The sequence below is a fragment of the Morus notabilis genome, unplaced genomic scaffold, assembly GCF_000414095.1.
Source record: "Morus notabilis unplaced genomic scaffold, ASM41409v2 Scaffold1300, whole genome shotgun sequence".
NCBI classification, from domain to species: domain Eukaryota; kingdom Viridiplantae; phylum Streptophyta; class Magnoliopsida; order Rosales; family Moraceae; genus Morus; species Morus notabilis.
In genome coordinates this window covers 305575-319323 of record NW_010362109.1, presented here as the reverse complement: position 1 = coordinate 319323, position 13749 = coordinate 305575, and the positions used below count along the sequence as shown (strand labels likewise).

Sequence of the window (13749 nt, the reverse complement as noted above, 5' to 3'; positions counted from 1 at the left end):
GAAAAGATCAAAAAACAATCAGAAAGAAAGAACATAAAGATTTATAGTGATTCACCCTTTTGTTCAAGAGCTACGTCTACTGTGAGAAAGAGACAAATTCACTATGTTAAGAAGAATGAGATTACAAAATCTTATTCTGGACTTGTCCTTTCTACATATATACCCCCCTTGCACTCTCTGTAATTCCCCTTATTTTATTTTAGGATATTTTCCCCATATTTTGGGATAATATCCTCAATTAGTTGGGATTTCTGTCAATCAGTAAGATTTTCTCACTTACATCCCCGCTTACTATGCTTATTTTAATTACAAATCACAAATCCCGGGACATGTCCTGTATCTCTCTGAATCCACGTGGACTCGACCTCCTCAACGTCCTCCGAGCTATCTCTGCTTACGACTGCCGATGCAGTCGACTTCTTGTTTCCCTCGATCACTTGGAGCAATCGACTGCCTTCATACATTTTCTGCTTTACTCACATTCTGCTCCCAAAAGAACCTTCGTCCGACGTGGCAGCTAGGACAACCTTTGTTTGATGTGGCAACAAGAACAAAGTTGTTCTGATCATTAAATGTCCTCACTTATGACACGTGAGTCCCATCTAATACTCGGATAAGGATTTGGAATTTTTATCCTACCACACATATAAAACATGAAAATATATAATATTTAACATATATTTATAAAGGTGTTTGTGTATATCCATAAAGTTATGTAGCTGTTAGTTATGTGTGTGTATGTGTGTGTTAGTGTAGTGAATTACTTAGCCTTAGAAAAGAACTGACGACACCAACAAGATACGGCTGTAGAACTTTTACCTAATTTCACGTGAGATGTGAGGGACGCCCACAAAAACGACATCAATTACATTAATTAATTTGATAAATTAATAAAGGGGCCGTAATTAAATGAATGAAGGCAAAAGCTGTCCATTCTTTTTTATTGTTGGGGCAATATGTGTGGGAGGAATGCACATTCTACAGGAGACACCTTGATCTTTTTTCCTGGAAAAAGTAAATTTCTTGATTATAAGTACCTAGTCAGTCAAATTTTTAAGTTTTGTCATTTCTTTTAACGTGTGAGCTTCTACAAAATTAATGTTGAAAAAGGCCTTTCCGAAGCAGCGACTTTCCTGAAATTAAGAAGATTATGACATAATCACTCTGATCTCTTACATAAATAGATACCTATATAATATGTAACTCCAGTCAAACAAGATGGCACGAGAGTTTTGAGTCTGAAGTTAGTATGTATGATATTTATATTGTTATTGTTAGTTGAAATATAAATTGTTGTTTACGTCAAACTCTTCTTCCAAAATTGAGATTATATAAAGCATATTTCTAACCATTAATTTGTTGTATTCTCAACCTGTTTACGGCCCCATCTAAATCAATGTGAAGTGTATTGTCATTTATACACATGTACATCTGATATTACATCTGATGTTAACACTCCTAGCTAGTTTTTAGTTTATCATTACTGCTCAAATAATAGCGAGTAGCTTTATGAGAATATCTGCTCAAATGAGGACTACAGTTGATCATCATTAAAATCAACGGTGCTGATTTTATTTGTATATATGTATGTGTGTGTGTGTGTGTGTGTACACACACACGCACACGTTATTTTAGGCTTTAGGGATCAACCAAAATTATAGTACTTCTCGTCACTTTATGTTAATTCTTTTCACCTTTTTTTTTTTTTTTTAGTTTAATTACGTCAGTCATTAGATAAAAACAAATAAAGCAGATCAGATAAAAAAAACAATGAGATTAAAGAGAAATTATGAAAGCATGCATGCAATTCACTTACCAAATCTCACTAGAAAGGCATAAAATGCAAACAGGGTTGTAAAGCCACGTACAGTTAAGGATAGACAAGCATCCCAACTAAATTTTTTTCACTTTAATTTTATATGTAAAATTTGATGAAAATTTGTAAATTTATTGCCTAAAATTTCGAAATGGTTTACCCACCAAATAACATGTGAAATCTCTCATATTTATTTTAAATGTGAAATATCTAATAAAATATTTAGGATACGTCACTTAATCCAAAGATTGATAATGCTATCATTTTAATTTCCCTGTTTTTATCTATTAAATAGAAGAGAAAGTAAGCCAAGAACCCGTCAGCTTTGTTATTACTTTTTATCACGTGGTTCATGATGCGAAAATTCAGAAAACCTCAAATCTGTACATATATATATTAGCTTGTCGAAAGACACAGTGAGACACAAAGATAACTTGCAAAAAGACAATTAATAAGCTAAGGGGAATCAGGATAAGAAAAACGTAACAAGGTTGTTTATGGACCCCACCACCTTTTTCCAAGCTGGATTTTTTCAACCAATGACAATAAGGTAGATAAACCAACGGCCAATAGATAGAGGATAAGGCTCCACGTAGGATAAAACAGACCAGGCAAAATATTAATAAATAAAATTTGAAAAGCCAAGAAAGGAAGAAAGAAAATATCCATTATATCTCTACTCATCTACTTATATTACTTCCATGCATATAAACATATTACATAGTACATTTTCAGTACGCAAAAGAAAGAGAGAAAGAAAGACACAGACGGCGATAAGATGGGTCTGAATTCATTCTTAAAAAGCCCCAAAAAGGAAGAACAACAAGTCCCAGATAGCAATATAGTTTCCCACTTCAATGGCATCAAAAATGTTGCTGATAAGGAGGTTGATATTATGGACGATTTGGAGCGCATTTTGGGCATAAGCGAAGACGAAGAAAAGCTGACAAAGACGAATATTAATGTGGGTCAACTCAATTGGGAGTTCACGGATATTTGGGATGAATTTCGCAACGGCGAAGAGTATCAGGAAGAGGAGGAAGAAGAAGAAGATGAGAGAGACATGAAGCTATTTGACAAGGAAATAACAAAGTGCTTCTTTGAAGAAGAAGGCTACTATAACAGCAACAATGGAATTATTAACGTAAAGAAAGAGCACGTTGGATTTTGGGATGATGATTATAGGAGAGTTTCACTGAATCTGAATTTGAATTATCAAGAGGTTTTGGATGCTTGGTCTAATCGTGGTTCTCTTCGGGCGGATGATTATTCTCTTTCAATGGCAACAAATGGCTGTAATTATGTTAGTATATTGTTAGCTTAATTATATTCTCCTTATTAGTTAGTTCCTTCTACACATGTGCTTCCCAATTGTTGAAGAATAGTACTCTAGTGTAGTCATGCAGTACTTCCATAACACATACATATATATACATATTTAGTTCTTAATTAGTTTTTTTTTTCATTTTTTTTTTAATTTTGGGATGGAGGGATTCAAACTCTACATTTTCTATTAGAGTATGATGTGGAATTACCGTTAGATTATACTTGCAGCCACCTTCTTTTTGCATTTTAAAATAGCACGAGGTGTAGCATATGTTTAACGCACACTCGGCGACATTAATTGTTGGTTGATTTTTTTCTTTAATTAACTTTCTTATAGTAATAACATGTAGAATCATTAATTAATTAATTATTATGTATTTTTAATGATCATCAGATGGGAGAGGTGCCGGTAATGGAAGAGGAGAAAACAAGAAGGGAAGCAAGTGTTCTGAGGTACAAGGAGAAGCGCCAAACTAGATTATTCTCGAAGAAGATAAGATATCAAGTTCGCAAACTCAATGCAGATAAAAGACCAAGACTCAAGGTTTTTATTTTCTCTTTTGGCCCTTGTCCACTTCTGATATCTCATAATTATTTCTCTCTAGCTATCTATTATTATTTAAATTTGGAATTCAAATTAATATGTATGCCACTACTTTGGTTGGTTTTTGCAGGGTCGTTTTGTGAAGAGAGTTTCATGAGAAGATGGATAGATATTTTCTTAAAATTGGATAATGAGAAATATCTCTCAAAATATCTCATTCTCCACCGACCGTACGTCGACTTTTCTAATTTGCAATATATGTGTTCTGATGAAAAATATCTCTAGCTGCTAACAACGACAGACACTTTGTGGAAAAGAGATTAGTAAAAAAAAAAAAAAAAAAAAAAAAAAAAAAAAAAAAAAAAAAAAAGATATCAACAATATGAGAAACCCTCCAATTTTTTTTAAAAAAAAAATTGTTTTTTATTCTGAGCACTTGTTATGGAATTGTGTTTGTCGTGAGACTTGAAGGTCCATTCTTGAATTATTGCCTCTCTTGTTCATATATACTACGGCGTGGCCTTTCTATGGCAATATTGTGCAGTATTGTGGAGTCGCACAGTGACACTCACATGTAAGTTTTTTTTTTTTTTTTTTTTTTTTTTTTTTTTTCCCAAAAAAAAAAAAAATTTTTTTTTTTTTTTTTTTTTTTTTTTTTTTTCTCCGAATAAAAAAAGAATCGTTGATGTGATCCACTTTATTATTTTGAAAATCTCAGGGTCCATCAATAGAATAAAAAAAAGATCTTATTCAATTCTACTCGAAAGATCACATGTAAGTTGTGACATGAAAATCATCGATAGGTTCACATGTAAGTTGCATCATGAGTAATCTAACGGTCAACTTTCAACCAATTGCTAAATCATGCAATATGGAATAAACAGGCCACAATATTTGTCTATATGTCTTGTGGTCCTCACTCATCATCATCATTGTTCTTTTCGTTTATGGGCCTCTTTATATTGTATAGTGTCATTTTCTGTACTCAGCTGAAACTCTGCTAGATATTATATCAGGATGCTGATCATATAACATGATCGATATTCACCAATGGTACCGACTTCCTCACTCTCTGAGTCAACCTATATTCTTTAGCCACATACATAATAAGCACTTTCAAGTTTAAATAAGGTATTATACTTTTTAATCAACCAATTACTTTTTGAGAACGGTAGCTAGATGCAGCAGAGAGACATTAATTGCTGCATGTGCTATAGTACTGATGCAGAGTTAGGCCTTAATTAATTTACATCAAACACAAATTAAATTGGTGATGAGCCAACACATTAATTTATGCGTGTATTGACGTCCTCATGAATCACAGTATCACACTACTGTGTTTTGTTTAATCATATGCCAAAGATGTTGTCAACTATAATATAAAGTACGAAAGATTAGTTCTTGGCATTTATTATATTACTTAAGGACGTGACCCTCGGTTCACTGGTCGGAATTGATATTTTAGGCCTGTTGGTAAATAGGTTAAAACTTAATGGTGTAATTTAAAATAGAAAGTTTAAAACATGTGGTTTAAATTTTTTATTCGAAACAATGGGAGATGGACTCAAAATTCCTATGTTTTCTTTTCTCTTTAAAAAACATCAAATCGTTAATTTGAACCGTGTTTCAAAAATTTTTACCAAATGTTGGTTCAAAACATTAGGAACTGTTCATCAAATGACCTCTAATAGTTCTCACTTAATCTTAACCTACGAGCCGTATAAATAAATATCAATGAACATTACATTAGTGCCTACTTTGCCAAATCCATTCCAAACGTTCAACCCAAGCGACGAACCATGACAACTATTTGGCAGTAAGAGTTCCAGATTTGGTAAAATTTACGAGTTTTTCGATTGCCGATTCGGCAGTAGATATTTTACAAGTGGTCCAAGACAAGAATGGGACGGTTCAGGACATTCTAGTGGACGCTCATCCGGTGTGGGCCTGAAATGAAACTTTTTCCTAGGCCCACAAGAAAGCGACTGCTTGTGAATTGGCTCTTAGGAGGAATGCCTTAAATTTATGCAAGTCCTGTAGAGAATATTATTTCACCACATCAAATGTTAGATATATTTGTAATAGTAGTCACTGTTGACGGTTGGTATTGTTGTGTGAGAAAATATGTGTTGATATGTCGGATGACGACCATGCTCCACGTGGCCCTAAACTTGCCACGTTAGATAGTTGTCGACGCCTAAAACTCATTTCTCCCTCCATCATCTGGTGAAAAGGCCAATCGTATGAGACGATTCATGAGACCCTACATACAGTCAAGGCATGCATGATTTGTTCGCAGCAGGAGCGGTACCGTGATGGGGTCGACCGAGACAGAGGCCGCGCCCTGTGAAGTATAGTGTAGGCGCAGAGGGCAAAACGCATGAGTATGGGTCCACATCCCAAAAAAGACCTCTGAGGTGACAAGGGAGAAATTCCTAGGTTACGTATGGGTTTGGAGAAGGTCAGTAGCACAGAAAATGATTATCTGCCCATAAACCGCATAGAACGGACCAATGGAAATCACAGAGGATCCGCATAGCCACAATAATGGACAAAGTAGGTGAGTGAACAGTCCAAAAGGTGCTGAGAGGCTACGGTCTAAGCAGGTAGGATAATAGGCTACTTGAGAAAAACTATCAGAAAATCCCCTGAGACGGTCCGACTCAAAGATACCTATATGTAATTTGTAGGCTATAAAAGGGGCAAAGCCCCAGAGTGAAAGAGAGAGTCTTTTTGTAACCTTTGAAGAACAAAGAAAAATAAAATAAGCAGTGGATGTAGCTCATTTTTGATATAGTAAACCATTATAAACCCGCTTGTCTTTCTACTTTCATTTTCAACAACAAATCGATACATCTTTCAATATACCTAAAAAATGAACACAATCAGTTGCATAAATCCGAGAATATAACTAGTTTTGGCCGGTAACCTAACGGACTACCGAGAGGTAATCTGACGTAATCTTGTTGATAAAATTCCACTGTCAACATGTATTTTATTGTAATATTTAAAGGTATATGTTGTGATCACTAAACATTTTGATAACTGGCCTATGACTATCGATATCCTACTGTGATACATTGCAATTTCCAGTTGAAGATAGGAATATCTTCCCTTGATGCTTTATGGTTGCCGGTTGAAAGCTATTATTATCTTACTTGTGATTCCAATATTTTGACGATCAACAATCGCCTACCTACCAGAAGATTTAAAATATATATATATATATATATATATATATATCTCACATGAAATAAAATAAGAATAACTATAAAAATCACAAAAACAAAATTGGAGGCCGTCGACGTAAGAGATCATTTTGCTAGGACGACGATGGCAGGGGCATAAAATCGAGATACCGACTCATGCCTTTGTCTTTGAGAAAAATGGTTGGCACGGCTTTAGCGACAATTATAGCCAACGTAGAATGCGTTTGCGAAGTATGTTGGATGTTTCCCAAGCTTTGTTGTGCAAGATGTGAGAATGTAGCTTAGATTTCCCTCTAAATTTAGAGGTGAAAGGACGGATTTATATAGAGGCCATGTCCCCACTGAAATAAAATTCTGAAGTCGTTACTGGAGGTGATAATTTTACAAAAATCAAAGGATATTGGGCCTAACTCAACTTAACAAAACCGGCTTGCTAGGGGATGATTGCCCTCACCTTATTAAGTGGATCATGCCAATATAATGTGGGATTCTAATACGCCCCCTCACGCACAGCGTGGACCATGCCAAACCGCTGTGAATAAGTCGATATTGGGGGACCTAACATTGCAAAACTGGGCCTGCTCCGATACTATTTTATAGAAATCAAAGGATATTGGGCCTAACTCAACCTAACAAAATCGGCTTGTTAGGGGAGGATTGCCATCACCTTATTAAGGGGATCATGCCAATATCTCCAGCCAATGTGGGATTCTAATAGACAATTCAGATCATGACACAATATGATTAATAAACGAGTCACCGTATATGAGTTTGAATCATAATTAGATTAACAAAATTAACACAATTAATAAATAGGTCTGGTTCGGTTTGACCTTTCTAGTGAGTTACTCAAATTAAACGATAAATTATATATGATATTATAAAAAGATTTATATTATATATTGAGTATAAAGAATATGAACTATATTAAACTGTATGATCGTGTTAAATAAGTCGCACTTATACTAATCATTAAATTTATATATCAAGTTAAATGGGTAATATGCAGTTAACATGTTTAATAAACAGAATAGACAGAAAGTCAGATACTGCTCAGCTTGGAAGGGATCTATCTCCTTTATGCTAAGATCTCCAACATGGAGATTTATCTCCTCCGCAATAAGATCTCCAATAGAGATATTGCGTAGAGATTTGAGATCTCTTCATGCGCTAACTTCCCACGAACAGATGTCATTCAGACAAGGGTAGAGGGAGCAAGTCAGCGATAGCGACGACAAGATGGGTTAGCGCGACAAATTGAAGTAAGAGAGAGAAAAAAAGGAAAAAGAAAAAGACAGATAGGATGGATAGAGAAATAGAGCCCAAAAAAAAACTAATCAGTTGTATTGTAGTTATTTTGATTCACACAGTCTCTCTCGCTATAGATATGTACTAGTTGGAATTGAACATTATAACGTATTTAAGTAGAGTAGATTTAAAGAAAAAATTAATAAGATAAAGTTAGACAATAAAATATTTATAAAATACATTTGAAAAAAATAATATTTGATAAAAGAAGAGAAAAGAGATTTAAAGATAGGAATACATTTGAGAAAAATAAATTAAGAAAGATGTATGAGAAAGAAGTTAGATTAAGGACATATTTAAAAGAAAATACTCTAGCGGGCAAAATATTTACAAGGTCACTACTGTTGTAGTAATGTTAGAGGAGTATATAAAAAAATATTTAGGTGGCACCAACATCGTCACAATGAGATAGATTTTAAAAAATAGTTTAATGAAGTGTTTTTAAAACTATATAAGATGTTAGGGGGAAAAAAGAAATGAAAGAAAATAAGAAGGGAGAATTAAAAATGAAAAATAAAAGAGAGGAAGGACTCAAAGAGAAAATGGAAAAGTAAGGAGGGATCAAAAAAGAAATAAAAGATGAAGGAGGGATTAAAAAAACCACTTTTGAGCAAAATGAGTCGTTGTGGTCTAAAGCGTTGTACAAGTATCAGTGTTTTACACTTCTATTCGTTAGGAGAAAAATTGTTTAAGTGAGGTTTTCTCGAAAATATTTTAATGAGCAACAAAAAAAAATATTTTGAGAATCACTTTTGATATAGTAATATTTTGAAGGACTAAAAAAATTGATAAGTAAGGACACATTATGAAAAAAAAAAATGCACTATGAGCAAATTAGAAAAATGATATCTATGAAAAGATAGTGGTTAAGAAGGCTACGAAAGAAATTTAAGTATGGCCATATTTGTAGAATTTTATTTTGGTGGGACAATTAGAAAAAATTTGTGAGAATAACTTTTAGTATAACAATATTTTAGAGGACTACCGAAGAGAAAAATAATGCACTGTGAGTAAATTAGAAAAATGATACCTATGAAAAGATAGTGGTCAAGAAGGGTATGAAAGAAATTTAAGTAGGGCCATATTTGTAGAATTTTATTTTGGTGGGACAATTAGAAAAAATTTGTGAGAATAACTTTTAGTATAACAATATTTTAGAGGACTACCGAAGAGAAGTATCTAAGTATGGTAACATTGAAAAAAAATAATAATCGAAATAAGTGAAAGAAAAAAAGTTAAAAAGAAGTGCAAGAACGAAAAATATAAATTTTAGGGAAGAAAATAAAAGAAATAACAGAATACGGAAAAAAGTTAAAAAAAAAAAAAACCATAAAAGCGTCCGTTTTGATTATTACTGTATCCGTGCTACAGTCCCCTTTTCGAAACTTATAGATATGTATAGATGTATGGATATATGAAAAAACATCATAAGAAATTCCACAAGTTTCTTTATCCATGGCATAAATTATCTACCACAAAAAACCATGGCATCCCCCTAATTTTCTATTGTGATTGTGAATGCTTTGATTGCTTCAATATGCAAAAAGCAAAAAAACCAGAAATACCACATTACCACTAAAGATGTTAATAAAATATTTATTTATATCACTTTATTTAAAAATAAATAATTATTATTTAACTAATAAAAAAATAAAAAACATAATGATAGTTATTTAAAATTGCACGGATATTATGTAAAACTATGGTAAACTATGTAATTTTCTTCTGCAAGAAGCATTCTATACGTTTAGTTAAGAATAGTTGGGCCTCTGTATACCCAATTGCTATACAGACGAAACTTACATGAGTTTAAGGCCTCGTTCACTTCACCGATTCGAGTTTTTAGTTTTAGGTTTCTACAGTAAAAAGCTCTCAGAAAATGTCACATCAAAATTTTCTGCTACAGTAAAAAGCTCTCAGAAAATGTCACATCTCAGCTCGAATCGAAAACTCGAATCCGCGAAGTGAACGAGGCCTAAGAAATTCATCCTCTCAAAAGTACATGCAATGTTATTAACAACATTCAACTTCTAACTATCGAAAAAAAAAAACATTCAACTTCAACCAAGAACAAGAGAAAAGGGTAATCGATACAAACGTTTAAATACAAACAAATTAATAAAATTTTAAAACTGATTTTGCTTATTTTAAAAAAAATAATAATAATAAACTAAGAATAATACTAGCAATATCAATTTAAATTTTAATTCTTTATGTATCAATTAATGTGACATATAAATTGTCATTTTTATATTAATTAATATTTAAAACATTAACATGAATTAGTGATAATAAATTAAGGGGATGTTTGGTTTGAGGATTCAAACCATGATTTGAATTATGGTTCGCTACAATGTTTTCTGATACAAACGTACACGGTTTGTATTGAATATTGCACTCTTTAAGTCAGTGCCAAACTCCTACAGAAAGGTTCCCACAAATTACATGATGATTTCCCATAAGAACACTGGTTCCCTTTATACTCGATTCCCATTTCCCTAGAATACCACTCTAACAGATTATTGAATTAAGAGACAACAATAACAATTTGCTAACGAACCCAGCTGAGGCCAATCCTTCCCCCGACCCTGGTGCTCTGCACTTTTCAACGGTTTTTCCCCATCTCGAAATCCTCAAACCAGCTTGGCCTCTTGCGCGTCCTTCTCTCACGCGTTGCGCCCTTCTCTTCTTCTTGAGTTTTCTGGAACTTTCCTTCTGATCCAGCATGCCGAGCTTCAACTGGAGAAGGGTTATCTTAGGCCTGGGCCTGAGATGTTTCAGCAGCCCAAGAGTCTTCTGGGGCCTGAGACCCAACCCATTTATTTATCCTCTTCTGAATCCAATCTTCCTCTAAGTTCAAAACTTCCCACGTATCACTTCCCACCCCATCAACTTTGACCTTGTCCTCAAGGTCAGGCAAGTCATAGAGCCGACTGAAAGGCTCCAGCTCCTCCTAGGTGGCATCCTCCTGGAGACTGTGCGACCACTAGACTAATACCTGCTTGATGGATCTTCCATGCTGCTGTACGTCACGAGCTGCCACGATGGCCGTGGGATAAATCAGGGGCCTGTTGGCATGGCTCTGCTCTGGTATGGGAAAGGAAACTGTGGATCCATCGCTCCTGAACTCCTTTAACAGAGAGACATGAAAGATATGGTGAATTTTGCTTTCCGGCGTAATGCTAAAGTGTAAGCCACCGGTCCAGCCTTAGCAATGATTTTGAATAGACCGAAATATCGTCTGCTCAACTTCGAGTTTAAACGCCGAGCCACTGTTGTCTGACGATAGGGCTGGAGTTTAACCAAGACAAGGTCCCCAAGGTTGAATTGCTTCTCCTGCCTTTTCTTATTGGTGAGCTGCTACATCCTATTGTGAGCATGGTGCAAATTGACCTTCAAACGGTGAAGGATGTCGTCCCAGGTACGTAGGTAATCGTCCATGGCCTGAACGGTTGAGGATCCCCTAGTGTATGTTGGAATAGTAGGAGGTCGTCTTTCCGTACACGGCCTGGAATGGTGACATCCTAATGGTTGTTTGGTGACTTGTGTTGTAATGATACTCTGCCCACCCCAAGAAGGTGGATCACTGCTTCGGGTTGTCGGCAGCGAAGGCGCGCAGGCATTGTTCCAGATATCGGTTCAAGACTTCAGTTTGCCCGTCCGTTTGAGGATGGTAGGCTGAGCTCATCTTCAACCGGGTGCCCATCAGCTCAAATAACTTGGACCAAAATTTGCTTGTGAAGATTGGGTCCCTGTCTGAAACCAGCGTCCGCGACACTCCATATAACTTAATCACCATTCTAGTAAAGAGCTCGGCGACCTTGGAAGCTGTATAGTTGGAGGCCAGTGCTCCAAAGTGAGCGTATTTCGTTAGTCTATCAACAACCACGAAAACGGAAGTGTTCCCTTTCGAGATTGGCAGCCCAACAATGAAGTCCATCACTAGGTCTTCCCATACTCTGTCGAGCATCTTCAACGGTTGTAGGAGTCCATAGAAGGCTGAAGTGGAATATTTCACAGTTTGACAGATGACGTACTTCCCCACATAATCTTTGACATCCTTTCGCATGCCCGGCCAGTAAAAATTAGCGCTGAGTCGGATGTATGTCCGTTTAATGCCCGCCTACCGGCGTATCATGATACTCCTTCAGCATATGCTGCTTAACCTTGGACTCCATGTATTGAATATTGCACTCTTTGAGTCAGTGCCAAACTCCTACAGAAAGGTTCCCACAAATTACATGATGATTTCCCATAAGAACACTGGTTCCCTTTATACTCGATTCCCATTTCCCCAGAATACCACTCTAACAGATTATTGAATTAAGAGACAACAATAACAATTTGCTAAAGAACCCAGCTGAGGCCAATCCTTCCCCTGACCCTGGTGCTCCGCACTTCTCAACGGTTTTTCCCCATCTCGAAATCCTCAAACCAGCTTGGCCTCTTGCGCATCCTTCTCTCACGCGTTGCGCCCTCCTCTTCTTCTTGAGTTTTCTGGAACTTTCCTTCTGATCCAGCATGCCAAGCTTCAGCTGGAAAAGGGTTATCTTGGGTCTGGGCCTGAGATGTTTCAGCAGCCCAAGAGGCTTCTGGGGCCTGAGACCCAACTCATTTGTTTATCCTCTTCTGAATCTAATCTTCCTCCAAGTTCAAAACTTCCCACGTATCATTTTCTCTCACAAAAAATACACGTAAATCAAAAATGATTCTAATCCATGAACCAAACGTCTTTTAAGTCTATTAATAAAAAAATATACAACCTACGTATCATCTCAGTTAACACATAACAATTGAAATTTGAGTTGGTATTTCTAATATTACATAAACTAAACAACAACAGCAGCGAGTCAAGGACATTGACACGTGTGTAAATTAGACTTTTCATCACTTTTAAGTTTTAACATATAGTTATTATTTTTTTGTACTATTAAAGTGGTGTTTTTGGAGTCTTATTTAGGACCTAATTCAGAAAAGCAAAAAATTTTCTATTTCCAATTAGTTAGAAAAAAAAAATTAGATAGGCGAAATGACAAACAAGATGTAGAAATGTCCAAACCGATAAGAGTGTTTTCGTTCATAAAGAAAACTTGCGCACTTCTAATTAGTACAAGACATAAAACTATTATACTAACAACTTGTTTCAAAATAATTTTATTTTTTATATAAAAATAAAAATAAAAATATTTTTAATTTTGAAGAGAAATTATTTTTAAAAATATGTATTATAATTTTATTAAGAGATTATTTTTAATATAAAAAACTTATTAATATTTATCTATACTTAAAAAAAATAAAAATAAAAAATAAAAAACATTAAAAATTATTTTTTATTTTACACTAAATTAAAATATCATTTTTATTTTTATTTTTTATCTTTAATTATACTAAAGGTTATTTTAAAATCGTTTTTTATTTTTTTTTGTCAAAAAACGTAAAAAAATAAAAAAATTCCAAACACAGCAAACATCACTGTCGGGCTATCTGAACCATCAGTACTCAGTAGACGGTCGGCGTACGTCTCTCTTTAGTCTCTCCTAGTTCTT

The 13749-nt window shown here is 34.8% G+C and overlaps 1 protein-coding gene across 1 annotated transcript; it reads left to right on the top strand.

The window, feature by feature from the left end:
* Positions 1 to 2540: 2540 nt before the first annotated feature.
* Positions 2541 to 4000, top strand: LOC21394435 (zinc finger protein CONSTANS-LIKE 6). The gene is made up of 3 exons (XM_024167587.1): positions 2541 to 3119; positions 3537 to 3686; positions 3817 to 4000. The coding sequence occupies exons 1-3, from the start codon at positions 2595 to 2597 to the stop codon at positions 3841 to 3843; spliced, it is 702 nt and encodes a 233-aa protein (XP_024023355.1). The 5' UTR covers positions 2541 to 2594; the 3' UTR covers positions 3844 to 4000.
* Positions 4001 to 13749: the final 9749 nt, after the last annotated feature.

Excerpts from the sequence above, each read along its gene's own strand:
- LOC21394435 (XM_024167587.1), top strand. The coding sequence starts at position 2,595 with ATGGGTCTGAATTCATTCTTAAAAAGCCCCAAAAAGGAAGAACAACAA. Across the intron at positions 3,120-3,536 it reads CAACAAATGGCTGTAATTAT|ATGGGAGAGGTGCCGGTAAT; the intron begins GTTAGTATATTG and ends AATGATCATCAG. Across the intron at positions 3,687-3,816 it reads ATAAAAGACCAAGACTCAAG|GGTCGTTTTGTGAAGAGAGT; the intron begins GTTTTTATTTTC and ends TGGTTTTTGCAG.